General features: G+C 40.5%; 1 protein-coding gene across 2 annotated transcripts in view; it reads right to left on the bottom strand.

Annotated features, from left to right (window-relative positions):
• The window catches only part of LOC150019528 (pre-mRNA-splicing factor 18), a 37,842-nt gene extending 33,057 nt beyond the window's left edge, over window positions 1-4,785 (bottom strand). For both annotated transcript variants that reach the window (XM_090266471.1, XM_090266470.1), the window contains exon 1: window positions 4,607-4,785. In XM_090266471.1, the coding sequence (XP_090122597.1) occupies window positions 4,607-4,672 (66 nt within the window). In that variant the 5' untranslated portion in view covers window positions 4,673-4,785. The remainder of the gene's footprint in view (window positions 1-4,606) is intronic.
• Between the last annotated feature and the right edge of the window lie 11,489 nt (window positions 4,786-16,274).

The raw sequence follows: 16,274 nt of genomic DNA on the forward strand, positions 1-16,274 counted from the left end.
CTCTCCCTTTCTTTCTCCTTCCCTGTTCCTCTCTCTAAAAATTAACAAATAAAATCTTTTTTTTAATTAGCAATTTAAGGGACCTCTTGGACAACATTAAGTATACCAACATTCTCATTTTATGGGTACCAGAGAGAGGAGAGAAAGAGAAAGGGATTGAAAACCTAGCAGAAGAAATGATGACTGTAAACTTCCCTAACCTGGCAAAGGAAATAGATATATGAATCCAGGAAGCACAGTGAGTTCCAAGCAAGATGAATCCAAAGACGCCAACACCAAGACACATCACAATTAAAATGAAAAAGGTTGAAGAAAAACAGAGAATCTTCACAATAGCAAGAGAATACCATTAGTTGCATACAAGGGAGATCCCATAGGACTGTCAGCTGATTTCTCAGCAGAAACTTTGCAGGCCAAAAGAGATTGGCACAAAATATTCAAAGTGATGAAAAGCAAGGACCTACAACTAAGATTACTCTTCCTAGCAAAGCTATCTTTTAGAATTGAAGAAGAGATCGAGTTTTCCAGACAAGAAAAAGCTAAAGGAGTTCATTGCCACCAAACCAGTACTACAATAAATGTTAAGGGACTACTTTAAGTAGGAAAAAAAAAAAAAAAATCAGAAACATAAATAGGAAAATACAAGAAAGAAAAAAATTCTCATTGTCAAAGACAAACAGTAAAAGCAGTGTATCAACAAACTGTAAAGCTAGTACAAAGATTAAAAGGCAAAAGTAAGATCATGTGTAATTACAAGAATAAATTAAAAGACACACACACACAAAAGAAAATAAACAATAATGACAAAAACATAAACATGGAGGGAGCTGAGTAAAAATTACAGTGATTTTTTTAATGTGTTCAAACTTAAGCAACCACCAACTTAAGATAGACTGTTATAAACATAGTTTGGTACATATAAAGCACATAGTAACCACAACAAAAATATCTACAAAGAGAAACACAGGAAATAAAGAGAAAGGAATCCAAACACAACACCTCAGAAATCATCAACATATAACAAAGCAAGAGAATAAGGAACAGACAAGAACTACAAAACTGGAAAAAAATAAAATGGCAAGAACTACATACCGATCAATAATTACTTTAAATGTAAATAGATTAAACAGTCTAATCAAAAGACATTGGGTGGCTGAATGAATATGAAAACAAGATCTGTACATATGCTGCCTACTTCAAATCAAAAAACATGCATAGACTGACAGTAAAAAGATGGAAAAGGATATTTCATATAAGTGAAAACAAGAAAACGCTGGAGTAGCAATACTTAAATCAGACAAATTAGACTTTAAAACAAAGGCTGTAGACTTCTGGTCAAGATGGCAACATATGAAGCACAGCTCGTATCCTCACAGAACTGCATCAAAATTACAACTAAGTTATAGAACAACCATCACTCAGAACCATGAGAAATCAAGTCCAAAGGAAGTCTGACAACCTCAGAATTAAAGAAAACACAGCAATACAGATTGGTAGGAGGAGCAGAGACACAGAACAGGCTGGTCCCACATCTACATGTATGGAAAAGAATTCAGAAGGGATATCTCAGAAGCAAGGAAACCCAGCTTCACACCGGGCCCCCCAGCCCAGGGTACCAGTGCCAGGAAGATAAATCTCCATAACTTCTAGCTGCATAAACCAACAGGGATTGAGGCCATGGAAGAAACTTCTGGAGTTCCAAGCAGTCCCTCTTAAAGAACCCACACATGAACTTACTCAAGACTCTGAACTCCAGCACTGGAGTAGCAGCTTGAAAGGCACCAGTGGCACACAGGGAGGAACCGTGGAGTCTGGCATCTAGGCAAGAGCTGGGGGACAGCTTTCTCCCAGACACAGAGGCGGCAGAGGCCATTGTCCCTTTTCTGAACCCTCCTCCCACAGAGCCACAAAGCCTGCATATCGGTGCCACATCTGAGACTCCATCATCCTGGCTAACACTGTTTGCCCTGCCCCGGAGATCCCCTGAAACTTCATCCCACCCAACTTACAGCTGTTAACAGTGGCTTTTCCATATGAATGGCTGGTCTTGGATCATGTTTTACAATTTTCTAAATCCTTTCAAACAAGCAACAGCTGGCCTCATTGACCCCCCTCAGGCCCTGTACCTCTTGCTAAGTGGCCCCAGGCACAGCAACACCCTAAAGGTTCCTTGTGTAAGTTCCAGCAAAACAGACGTAAAGATCAAATGTGGTCATTTGCTGCTCTTGTGTTTATGCAAACAAACAGGATAAATTAAAAATGGACTTAATGTAGTCCCTTTACTGACAAGTAGGGTAACATTAAGGAGAAAAATCACAATTCAAGGAAAATCACAATGCTTAGTGGTAGACTATAAACTAGTGCAGCTGTCTTTAAAGTTTCTTTTCATTCAAAGTTTGTTTTCATTTGAGAGTTAACCTAGGTCTGTGGCATCATCAAAGATGCTTAATTTACAGGCAAGAAGAATGTCAAATGCCTTGCAACAGGATGTCTTCCCAATAAGACAGTCTTGCAGATTTAGAGACTGGTTTGTGGGTTATGTTGCATAAATTAACATGTGTTTTCTGTTTTCAAAGGGCATAAGCCTATGATCTCATTACCTGAGTGATTGTCTGTACGTATAGGCCTCACTTAATCCTGTCTGCATCGCTGCCTCCTGAGACTCAATGGTTTGGCTGAACTAAGTGGCTAGGTTGGTGAAGAATGGGGTGGTCTGTGGACTTCACTTTAAAACTGGTTTCTCTTTTCTATCCTAATGGCTTGGAGAGAAAGGGTCCAGAGGTCTGAGAGGGGGGAATCCTAAAATATTCCCCTCAGCCCAAATTAAGTATAGTGGGTAAAAGGGTTTTGGACAGGTGTGACATGCCTGGCACACCTTCCTCCAAAGAAGCCCTTTATTTCCCTGATGTGGGACATTGAAAAATTAATACCTGCCTTTTGTCATCTAGTGATTATGGATTGAATGATGCCTTTTAAACCTGTTGCCAAATCTGTTGCCCTCAGAATACAACAAGGACGCCATCCTGTTAAAACAAGCACGCCTTTGTCCAGGGACAACGAACTGACCTGGAGTCTGCAAGATCCTTCCCCATGTAGGAAGGCCACCCTCCCCTCCACATCCCCACTCTTATTAGGAATTTCTGGACCCAAGGGTAGGTAGGACGATGACCATGCCCAGCTTGAAGCAGCTAGAGGAGCTCAAGACCTTCGCCCATTGTCCTTTATAAGATTATAAAGGGTCTTAAGTCTGAGAGGGGGGTATTATTATTTCTTATTGTTATAAAACATCAATTAATTAATTTTTTTAAAAAGAGTAATATAGGAAAGGATGAAGCCAGAGAACTTGTATGAACGACCCATGGACATGAGCTGTGGGGGGGGTAGGATTGCTGGAGGAGGGGGGGTGCTGGGTGGAGGGGAGTGAAGGGGAAGAAAATTGGAACTATTGTTAACTATATAATCAATAAAATACACTTTAACAACAACAACAACAACAACAAAAAAGACTGACAATATTTAAAACAATGTAAGGCATCTAAACTCTCTTACCTTGCTGGTGAATATGTAACATAGTCCAACCACTATGGAAAAAAGATATGCTTGCTTTTTATAAAACTAATCATATAGGTACTCTATGACCTATTAATTCCACTCCCTGGCATTTTCCCAAGAGAAGTGAAAATCTAAGACTTGTATATAAAGGTTCACAGCAGGTTTCATTATAACAGCCCATCAAATCAACAGATCAGTAGAATGGATTAACAAACTGGATATATACACACAATGAAATACTACTCAGCAATAAAAGGAATAAACAACTAATACATACAACATGAATAAAATTCAAAACATTATTCTGATTAAACGAAGTGGATCACAAAAGTACACAGTATGATCCCATTTAGGTGAGGGTCTACAGCAGGCAAAACTAAACGCTATGAAAAGAAACCAGAAGAGTGTTTGCTTCTGGGGGCCCTGAGGGCAGGGACTGATTGAAGGTGGAATGAGGGTAATATACTGTAATATACTTGATGCAGACTGGGTTACACAGACGTCTGCATTTGTCAAAATTCATTAAATGGCACACTCATGATTTGTGTATTTCTTCATATGAAAATTTTTCCATACACACCAAGAAAATATAAACAAACACTAAATGCCAAATTGTTTACAAAGGGGCAAAATGTACCACTATCTGCAACATAATCTGAAAAGCATAAAGATGAGTAAATTGTTTTCATTTCCCCAACTGCGGCTGAAAAACACTTTTTTATTAGGCCTTGCTGTTACAGAAGAGCGGCTACATCTTAGGTCATTCTAAGTGGCGTCTCAGGTTTTATCTATGATACTTAAACCCGTAACTGCTTAGCTTGTGAATGTCTCCTGCCAAAGTGGAGAAGCTGCTAAAAGAGCCTATCACCTGGATCAAAGATCTAAATATAAAACCCTGAGTAAAAGGGGTCAAATGTGGACCTGGAGGGGCCGCTCCAGGGTAGTGGCGCCGGGAACCTCCGCCTAAACCCCTTGCCCGCAGGAGTCTTCTGAGTACCAGCCTCCCTTCTCGCCGACGCCTATACAACCCCACACCCACGACAAGGCTCCTCACCACCAACAGGTTCCGGTCCTCCACCAACTGCCGCTTCCGGAGGATCTCAGACTTCAGGGTGTCCATGTCGCCCGGGTTTAAGCTAGAGTTTCTCCCCCCGGCTTCTCCGGCCAACCCGCACACAGCGGGGGAAGCTGAACTACGAACACTGCGAGCCCAAGCACTGGCGGATGACACTCACAAGGAGCGCTTCCGACCGAAGCTGACGTAAGCGGAAGAGGAAGCAGAGCGCCCAGGGCACCTCTTGTTGACGAAGACGCTGTGGATTAGCGGCCCCTGGCGGCGCACTGCGGCAGCGCGCCTGTGCTTCCCTCTGCTACAAGTGGACTGAAGCACGAGTCCGCTGAGGATTGTGGAGGTCGACAAGCTTAATTGTTAATGATATTATTGTACCTGCTTGTACCCACTAGTTCAGGTCCAAAAATCTCCCCGAAAAACACCTCAATTATTTTAGAAAAGGCCAGACTTTTACTTACTATACCTGAAGTTCATATCAGACTTTCTGAAGCTTACCTGCTTGCCGAAATTAATGTACTAGATAAGTGAGAGACATGAATAACACTACCAGCTCATTAATATGAAGGGTAGTGTTCACTGGTAGCCTGTTAAATTCCCTGTAAAGTTAAACAACTACATCCATTTAAGTTCTTTAAGAAGCAAGTATATCTTCCCACCCACTCCCCACCCCCGAACTACCTCACAGGAATACTGTAAAAATCCTGAGATGACAGATGTGAACACACGTTCTGAATTACGAAGTGCAGCTCTCACCTAAATCTGATTATAATGACCCTGGTATCCGCTGCTGTGGCTCACACCACCCCTCCCGCTGCAATCTTCTCCAACACTCTCTCTCTCTCTGTTTTGTTCGCTCTCTCTCTGTCTCTCTCTGCATGTACATACACAAATGTGTGAACAAAGAAGGTGACCCAGTGCTTTTGACTATATCCGTTAAAAGAAAAGATATACAGCTCAAATACCATAAAATTTATTATAGTAAAGTGTATAATTAAATAGATTTTATGTATCAGTTAACGGATGTTTCCATTTTGGGGCTATTATGACTAATACTTAAAATCTCCAAAATTCCCTATTTGAATTGTTGGCAGTGAAACTCTCCTCATCATATTTTTTGCCAGGTATGTTTATAGTAGGAATTTTTTAAAAATATGACATCAGGCAAACAGGTAAGTTACATTCAGCTTCAAACTAGACCACTTCTCAATGGTATTTATACCGGTACACTATTCGTCACACAATCTATTAAGGAATTCTCAACATCAGTGGTCCCCAACCTTTTTGGCACCATGGACCGATTTCATAGAAGACGATTTTTCCACAGAGTAGAGCGAGTGAGGTTTCAGGATGATTGAAACACACTACATTTATTGTGCTTTTAATTTCTATTAGTATTACATTGCAATATGCAATGAAGTAATTATACAACTCAACATAATGCAAAATCAGAGGGTTCCCTGAGCTTGTTTTCCTGCAACTAGATGGTTCCATGTGGAGGTTATGGGAGACAGTGACAGCCATAGTGTGTTGCTTACATCCAGTCTACTCCATAATTTCCTTTCGGTTGCTGTCACTGTAGAAAACACTGCTTCACAGAGATAGGATGTTGGAAATAGAAGCAGGATTTTCAGTGCTTAAGTGTCAATCTCAGGATTTTCCACCTTGAGTTTAATCCAGAACATATGGAGATTTGAAGTAGTCTCAAACATACTTTAAGGGCACCATCATTTGCAATCTCAAGCAGTTGATCCTCTTATAGCACAGACTACAATAAGTGTCAGATTCTAACTTAAAGCCCGCCACCAGATGCACTTAACTGTTATTTGCCACTCACTGAAAAGAGTTTTGATGTGAGTCTGCAAGCCATTGATTTATTATGGTCCCTGTGCAATCAAACCTCCCTGCTAATGGTAATCTGTATTTGCAGCTGCGCTCCAGCACTAGCATCACTGCCTCAGCTCCACCTCAGATCATCAGGCATTAGGTTAGAATAAGGAGCATGCAACCTAGATCCCGTGCATGCGTAGTACATAGTGGAATTCATGCTCCTATGAGAATCTAATGCACCCACTGATTTGACAGGAGGTGGAGCCCAGGCAGTAATGAAAGTGATGAGGAGAGGCTGTAAATCCAGATGAAACTTCGCTTGCCCAACCACCGCTCATCTTCTGCTGTGGGCCCTGGTTTCTAACGGGCCATGGACTGGTACTGGGGTTGGGGACCCCTGCTTAATATGATACATGTGCTCAGATCCCAATATTAATCAATTCCTCCAGTACCTTCTAGTATTTCTCATCACAATACTAATCCTAGTTACCACCAACAATCTTTTCAATTTATTGGTTGAGAAGGAGTAGAAATTATGTCATTCCTATTAATCGGCTGATCATATGGGTGAGCAGATGCTAACACTGCTGCCCTGCAAGCAATCTTATATACCGTATTCTAGCTACTGGATATCTTATATAAATAGCCTGATTCCTATTTAACCCTAACACATGAAAATTACAACAGATCTTCTTACTGAACTTTGACAATTCCAGCTTCCCGCTAACATGATTACTCCTAGCTGCTACCAGTAAATCAGCCCAGTTCGGATTACCCATGAGTATCCTCCACGAGGGCCCTACACATGTCTCTGCACTACTCCACTCAAGCAGGCATCCCTGCTAAGCTGATTCTACCCACTAACAGAAAACAATCTAATTCAAAAAATAATATTATGCTTAGGAACAGTCACTGCACTACTTATAGCACTTGGAGTCCTTGCCCAAAATGACATTAAAATAACTATAGCCTTCACCTCAAGCCGACTAGGCCTAACGATAGTAACTATCGCCAACCGTATCTAAGCATTTTGCCATGTGTGTACACATGCATTTTTAAAAGCCATACTATTCTTTTGCTCAGGGTCTATGATACACACCCTAGATGATGAACAAGATATTTGAAAGATGGACTGTTCGAAGCACTGATCTTCACTACACCCGCACTCATTATTGGAAGCCTGGCACTAACAGGAACACATTTCCTAACAGAATTTTATGCCAAAGACCTAATTATTGAAACTCATCATATATCAACACCTGACCCCTATTAATCACTCTCATCACTACATCCCTAACAAGAAAGTTATATTTAAAACATTTTTTACATTAGTCAGTGAGACTGACAATTTGGGCAGCAAACTGACATTCTGAGAGAGACTCTGGGTCCCTCGGAGTGGATGAAGAAACTACTCAGACATTCACCATCTAAGGAAGGAAGGGAAGGGGGTTTCTCTGAGGAAGATCGCCCCCATTTCTTCATTAGCCAGGGTTTTTATCTACTTTCTACATGGGAAATGCATAAGGAAAAACATGCAGCCCTTCACCAAATGGTTGGGAGTAATAACAAAGGGAAATGCAGATCAATACAGGGTTGAGGCGTCCAGATATTTTATACAAGTTGAAAACATTTACTCTTGCTCAGTCGTTCTGTTTTTTTACATCCTACTGATAAGAATTTGGGGCTATTTAGAAAAAAACAGAGCAGGTTCCCTTTTCCTTAAAAGCCACTTTGTATTTCTATTCTATCTTTAAAATCTCCCGAAGGGTGGGGTTCAGAGCAAGCCTGGAAGACAACCTGCCGGCTAACGGCCCCGGGGCGGGGGTGGGGTGGGGGGGTGGGGGGGGTGGGAGGGTGGCTCTACACAGGGGTCAAAGTCTTTTAAACCAAGCCTATCTGTTTCCCACATCTCCCCATGCCTGATTGTCCCCCACAAGATTCCTTTTCCAGTGTTAAATTTTCCTGATAGAGGCTACTGCCTTTCACTGAAAGGCAAATTTTTATTCTGTGGCTCAGTTGGTTGGAGCATCATCCCATAGCCAAAAGTTACAGGTTAATTCCAGGTTAGGGCACACACCTAGCAGTAAAATCTCAAAGAAATACATAGTGTCTAATGAATGGAAAATACATGGGCTTATAAAATCATTGCAATCACTGTGAATGATCAGCTATTAAAGGAAAACTTAGTGAGATTTGAAACGACAAAGTTGGTGCCATTTGCCCAGCAGGCCTAAGACCTTGTTAAATATAACTGTCATTCTACTCTTAGGAGCTTATGTCCCCAGGACTGGAAAGTACTGAAAAAGCAAAAGCAGAATGTGATTGACTGCTTCCCACAGCCACAGGCAAAAGATAACATTGGGGAAACTGCAACTTATACAAAACCAACTGAAAACTCCCCTGTTGCAAGGACGCTAACAGCCCAGCAGCCACACAACAGCAGCCTCCCCACCCCCTTTTATAATCCAATGAAAACTCACAGCCCTAGCCGTTTGTCACTGGTGCCTCTCATGCGCTTAGGCCCCTTTCCTCTATTGGACAGTGAATAGAACTTTTGCCCTCTACATTATCTCCTCTCTGTGAATTCTCTCACAGCCCACAGCATGGGCCACTCATGCTGAATGATGGAAGTACAGAATTCCCTTCCTTAAAACAAACTGCAAAACAAACAAATAAAAAAACAGAAAAACAAAAACACATAATTTTTTATTCTAAAAGGCCCTTTAGGTATTTGACCATTTTCTATCCATTGTTTTTATCTGGTTGAGAGCTTATAATAATATACAGTTTGATATTCTGCTTTTATTCATTTCACATTAGTGTATCATTTCATCCTATCTTAACTCAGCTCTGCAAGGTTATATAATATGACATTAGCAGAGGCATTTTAAATCCTGGATCAAGACGATCTTCCTCTGAGCAGAGCTGGCATGACAGCCAGACTCAAATTTCAGAAACAAGCTTGATACACAGTCTGGCTCCGAGATGTCACCTTCTTTCTCTCTCTTCTCTGCTCATGATGATGACACCTGCCAGTAAAACAGGCATATTTTAGAAAGAATAAGTTAGTATTTAACTGGTCCCTTCTGAATGGGTGAGACCATCAGTTTCAGAGGGAACTTAAACGTCTTCTGCTTTTTATTACTGTTTGAGTATCTTCCCAAAACATTTTGGTCTACTTCAAGGAGAGAAGCCATGTGGCAGTGGTGCCCTGGAAGACTGGCAAACATTTAACTGAATATTGTTGTTTTGCCAGGTCCAGATCTAAAGACAGATTATGTCAACTCTCAGCCTACCAGTTGGAAGCAGAACACCCGAGGCTAATGCATACCTCAGATAGTTTTTAAAATAAGGAACCTAATGAACAAAACAAACGCTAGCGAAATAGAACCAAAAGCATGGAAATAAGGAACAGACTGTCAGTGACAGGAGGAGAGGGGAGCTGGTGTAAGGGGGGAAAGAAGAGAAAGGGTCTAGTCAAGGAAGATGTATAAAGGACCCATGGACATGGTCAACAGGTTGGGGACTGACTGTGGGAGCGGGTTGGGGGATCGTGGGGCAGGGGAGAGCAATGGGGGAAAACCTGGGACAACTGTAATAGAACAACAATGAAATTTTAAAAAAATTGGTTGTGATTCATATGCATAGACATTCAAATAAGCCCTTTAATTCCTCATTGAAAGTCCTACTGATGGTAGCCTGCCACATGGCTGGGTGTTCTTGACACAAAATAAGGATTAATATTTAATTAACAATTATTCCACGGGGTTTCTCAAATAAAATTCATCCTTAGTGCAGATGGTTTTTATTGTCTTTTCAGTTTTGTTTGTCTCTCATTTAGATGATTTTAATAAACTTCAGAAATTTCATAGAGAAAGGAAATGCCCCCAAACTTAATTTTGTTTCCACCAGCCATCCTGTGTTACTGAATTGCCAATGTAGCCAAGTTTAAGACACAGCCTGCTCTGTCCTCAGCTGAATCTGAATCCATTTATGCAACTCTGTTTTTTTTTAGACATTAAAATAGAATGTTTTATTCAAGTGTTTTGACAAAACTATTAACTTCTAGTTGGGACATGGTTTGAGAAAAAAATGTTTAAATTCTGGAGTGTACCAGTGCAAAGATGATCTTTAGGTGCAAAATCATGGGATTTATGTGCTTTGAAAACATACAAAACTTAGAAAGACTGGAGTCGGTGCTACTGCAGCATATAAGAGGAACCATCTTAAAATAAAGCAAAGCCCTGGAGAGCATAATGTACATTTATTTATTCTCTATTCTAATTATTGAGGTGAGAGAAGCTCATATTTCCCTTGAAGATATCATGGCAAAAAAGTCAGCATTCCTGGGATGTTTGGCATGCAGAGGAGTGAAAGCAGTGCCCACACATCTTTGCCAGGTCAGGACTTGAGTGGTCACAGCAGATCTGGAAACACCTGTCACCAGCACCCTCTTGAGGTGGCTGAGCTGGTCTGTGAAGGACAGCTGTCAGCAGAGCATATCTGTCGGCGGGCAAAATTAGGCTGAGCCACGGGCATCTGAGTCTAACAGAAAAACAGCAAGACCTTTGGGATGGGGTCAAACGCCCATATTCTAAGTAGGGCAGGACCAGAGACAAGGTGGGCCCTGTGGACCGCAGGAGTCAGCCGCCCAGGGCCCGGCCTGGCCGCACTCACTCCCTCTCCTTAGAATTCTAACACGCCAGCCATCCGTTTGCTTTAGCAAAGGTTTTCTGATGTCATATCAAAATGAGATATCTCTGGAAGGGGTAACATCAACGTCTTGTCACATTTTCACACCTTCTCAGACTTGTCACATTTTCACACTTTCACAGACTCTCTCCCTCAGGAAACCAGAAGCAGTGAGAAGACCATGGGAACCAGTCATTGTGGTGAGGGACACGGGTTGCCCAGGGGCGACCATCACAGCCATAGTGTATGTGCATGAAAGGATGTGTCTCATGTGTGGAATTCATTTTAAAATACTCTGGTCTGCATAAGCATGTGTGCATGTTTGGGGTGAGAACAGATTTGCCCAACGTTGTTAGTTGTTGAAGCTGGATGAGTAGGTTCATAGGATTTCTTTCTCCTTCTCTCTATGTCATTGTGAGCATCAGAAGGTCATTAGTCCCTGTGCCTCTCCCCAGAGGTGCTCACTGTGGCCTTTGGAGGTACAGACACATAATCTACAGGACAGCTTGGGGACGGCCGTGATTAGTCGCTAAGGAGACCTGAGAATCACAGCAGTTAATCTTACTGAGGAAATAAATCAGGGCCAGCCTTTTCAATACCTGGAATGGATTATTTAGAATAGGCTAGATTCACTAGGGAAGGAAACAGCCCTCACTGTGGCGATTCACTGTAATTCCTGTGTAAGTGGAAACCCACTGGGGGGGACCTTGACATCCTGTCCTTGCAGGTGACCCATTGTCTCGTTTGCTTGTGTCAGGCCCAGGTTTAATTTGGAGTGAAATTGAGTTAGTGTTGGGTCAAGTGGAATTTTTGTTGCGTGTGCCCTTTGACATGCAGTTTCTATGTCATCTTCGTTTTCTGCCCTCTGAAATACTACACACACTGCATTTCAAAAGCGCTGGTTTCCTGAGGTTTGGAGTCACTTGGCAGCTCATTCAGGGCTCATGGTCTGTGGTGAGTGTGGGTGGTGGGTGCTCGTGCTCAGTACCCTGGGTTGTGGGTCAGAGGTCACCGCAGCAGCACCACCACCTCTGAGCAGAGCTAGGCACATGGGTGTGGGGCTGTGAAAGCTGGACCTACCCAGGATGAGAGCTACCAGGAAGCTGCATGATCCTCAACTCTCAATTATTCACACTAATGGGAGTGGGGGGTGCATCTTCTAGGTAATTGCATTAACACAAACTCTTGGAACTTGATTTCACTAAAAACTGGGTAGGTTGGGATACTTCACTTCAACTGAAGAACAAGCAGTGATTTGGCAGATGTTTTGAAAATTTTAGGGAAAATACTCATGAATATTTCATAATTTTTCTCCTTCCCCAAAATAATTCTTAAACCTATCTTTGGGCCCTACTTACAATAAAGTATAACAAGTTTGTTTACTAGCTCGTACCAGCAAAAGCTAATCAATGAAAACTTTTCAAACCATCTACCATAATTATTTCACTCCCAGGTTGTTATTTCTTCACAAATCAATATTTGCATACTGTTTACTAATATTCTAATTGTATTATAAATGTGAATGCTATAATTTGAAATGTTGCTCTCTCTATATCCATCAAATTTATACATTTTAAAGAACTGAGTCAAGAACTCTTCTGATGGGTCATTGTTTTATATCTGTCTAGAGCACTTTGCAGTTTCCAATATTAAAAACTGGCAAACTGTCACAATATTTTGCAAAAGGATAAAATAGTGACTGTATTACCTAAATGATTAAAAATATTATTAGAATAGGTTTGAGAAACAATCCTCTAAGGGGAAATATCTGTGTATACGTACTTCTGTTTTCCTAGGTCACATAAAATCCTGTCTGAAAAAAATAAAAAATAAACCTAGGAACAGAAACTGTTCTACTCATTTAGTAGATGGTATCTTTTAGTACTGTTTTGTCTGTGTTCACATGGCATTTCTTGTCAAACATGGCTACACTATTTTTGTGTGTGTACATTTTGAAAGGCAAGAAGAATATTCTTTTCCTGGGATATATTCCAATGACTGTGACTGAAAACATAAAAAGTAGAAGAAATATTCCAATACAAAATTCTGACTGTATGAATCTGACATTTTCAAATAGATTGTGATTAAATTAACTGATTTCTATTCTCCAGAAATAGTAAAAGCCATAAAATTTCATAAAATGCCTAATTTTTAGAATCCTGCTTTTCTCAGACAGGAATGCAGTCTTTTATATCAGAAGGATGGGGAAGAGTAATAAATTAGAGGACATTAACTGGTGCCTATATAAAACCTATTGAATTATACACTTTAAAATAGTATATTTTATGGCATTTGAGTTATATATCGATTTAGTTTGCATATTTGTGCAAATGTCGGTGTATTCCCAGTAACAAGTGGATTGTTCCACTATAGTATTAATCATCGGCGGCGACGGCGGCAGCCGTCCGTCTCGAGAGACGATGGTGTAGCTTCTTAAGAGTCTATCTGCACCGCCGAGAATGGCTGTGCAGTCCGACTCGGGAGTGACACAGTATCTGTCTCCTCCCGTGTTGAATCGACATCTTGCGATGACGCTGGAGTGTCCTCTCCAGTGAAGCTGAAGCTACAGAACCTGGGCAGGGTGATATGGAAGGTCTGCTGTTGCCCATGCAGCAGACCCCCCCTCTCTTCGCAGCTGAAGGGTCCAAGGGAAAGACGGAGTCAATACAGCTTGGCTTCAGGTGCGCCGCAGGACTTGCCGGTGTTGACTACAACGTCAAACCGCCTTAGGGACTCCGGCTCCGGATTTTCTGTCGGGGTTTACTCCCTTAGCCTTTCCCCTGAAGAGGTATGCCACAAGGCAGCAGAGGTTTTTTGGAATCAGAGTTTTCCTTCTCTGATGTGCCCTGACTGGAAGATCGAACCAGCGACACTTAGCTCGCAGGCCGACGCTCAATCCACTGAGCCAAACCAGCCAGGGAATTTAGTATTAATACTGAAGAACATATTGTCATACTCCTCTAGTTTGGAATTATTTCAATGAAATCTATTATGACTTAGTTATAACTTCTTTACCTTTTCTGACTTTAGTGCTTAATTTAGAATGGCCAAGACATGGGAAATAAGTTGTGTTCATCAACAAATGAATGGATAAAGAATATATTGAACATTATTAAGCCATAAAAAGAAGGAAATTCTGCTTTTTGTGACAACATGGATGGATCTTGAGGGCATTAAGCTAGATGAAGTATGTCAGAGAGAGAAGGACAAATACTGTATTATCTCACCTTTATGTGGAAGCTGAAAAAACAAATTGAACTCATAGATACAGAGAACTGATTGGTGATTGCCAGAGATAGGGATGTGAGGGTGGGCAAAATGGGTGAAGGTGATCAAAAGGTACAGACTTCCAGTTAAGCAAGTCCTGGGGATGTAACATACAGCATGGTGACTGCAGTTAACACTACTGTTCTACATTTCATTACAATGTTGATGAGAGGCCATAGGAAATTAACTCTTACTTATGTCAATTAGCCTATGGTAAAATTGGTTTCGTCATAGGCCATTTTGATTAATGTTGCAGAACTGATTGATAATATTAAGTGAGTACTTACTTTTTTGAAAATTGCTAATAAAAATAAATAAAGGAAATTGCTAAGACAGCAGATCATAAAAGTTCTCATTACAAAAAAATTACCATAACTGTGTGGCATAATGGATGTTAACTAAACCTGTGGTAATCCACTTCACAATATACACATATATCAAATTATCTGGTTGTACACCTTGGACTAATATCATTTTACATGTCAATTAGATCTCAATAAAACTGGAAAAAATTTAAATAGTACTGGTAAAACTTTAAGTGACTTTATATGGTCCTAGGATGGAAAAAAGACTTTCTAAGCATTGCATAAAGTGGGAAAACAATAGCACTGACACTTAAAAATTATAATTTCAGTATATAAAAATTTTAAAGGAAATTATTAGAAAAATACATAAACAATAATGTGCTGCTTAATGACAAGGATATGTGCTGAGAAATGCATTGTTGGCAATATTGTCTTGAGAGCATCACAGAGTGCACTTACAAAAATGTAGATGGTAGAACCTAGTACGCACCCAGGCTATATGGTACAGCCTATTGCTCCTAGGCTATAAGCTTGTAGAGAATGTTACTCTACAAGGATCATGAGATTAAATCAAGCACAACAAAAAATGATGCAATCAAGAGAGAAAGTAAATGCGAGATGTATGAGGCTGCTGCTCTACAGTCAACTCTTTTTTATTAAGTAGAAAGAGTACACTCTAAAAAAATGATAAAAAGTATAGTACAGTAAATAGATAAACCAGTAATATAGTCATTTATTATCATTATCAAGTATTGATATTATATACTGTAGCTAATTACATGTGTTACATTTTTATTAACTAAAATTTTTTTCTATGATAGTTGACATTCAATATTATTTTGTATTAGCTGCAGGTGTACAGCATAGTGGTTAGACAAGTATGTAATCTACAAAGTGATCTTCTGATGACTCAAGTACCCACCTGGCACCATATGTAGTTATTAAAATATTATCGGCTACATTTTTATACAACTGCCAATGCTGTAGGTTTGTTTACACCAGCATCACCACACACACCTGAGTAATGCATTGGGCTATGACGTAAGGATGGTTACAATGTCACTAGACAGCAGGAATTTTTCAGCCTCATTATAATCTTATGGGACCACTGATGTCATATAGTCGGTCCATCTTGACTGACGTGTTGTTATGCAGCATGTGACGCTATGTAGCTGACAAAGAGTTTACATCTCTACCTTGCCTCATTGGGAAAATAGACAATAGACATAGAATATAAAGGATACACATTAATGAAAGAATGCCTCTCTATGCTGTAGTTTACTTTCTGAAAATTGAGAATAAGGATAATGCACATAAAGAGTTCAGTGTGGCCCTGCACTTGAAGTTTCTAGTAAAAATGGTTTTATTCATTTCTGTGTATGTGTGTGCACATGCACAAATGCATCTACACAAACCAACTCTCCCAGTTTTCCCAGTATCCCAGGAAATTCCTCAGTTGGCAAATCAGGATAGCTGGCAGCCCTACTACATACACATGTAGCAAAGGACCTGGAAGAATGGACACCAAGGCTTTAACAGGACTTAATTCTCAGAAGAAA

The sequence above is a fragment of the Furipterus horrens genome, unplaced genomic scaffold (assembly GCF_987537825.1).
Source record: "Furipterus horrens unplaced genomic scaffold, mFurHor1.1.pri manual_scaffold_2, whole genome shotgun sequence".
Taxonomy (NCBI): domain Eukaryota; kingdom Metazoa; phylum Chordata; class Mammalia; order Chiroptera; family Furipteridae; genus Furipterus; species Furipterus horrens.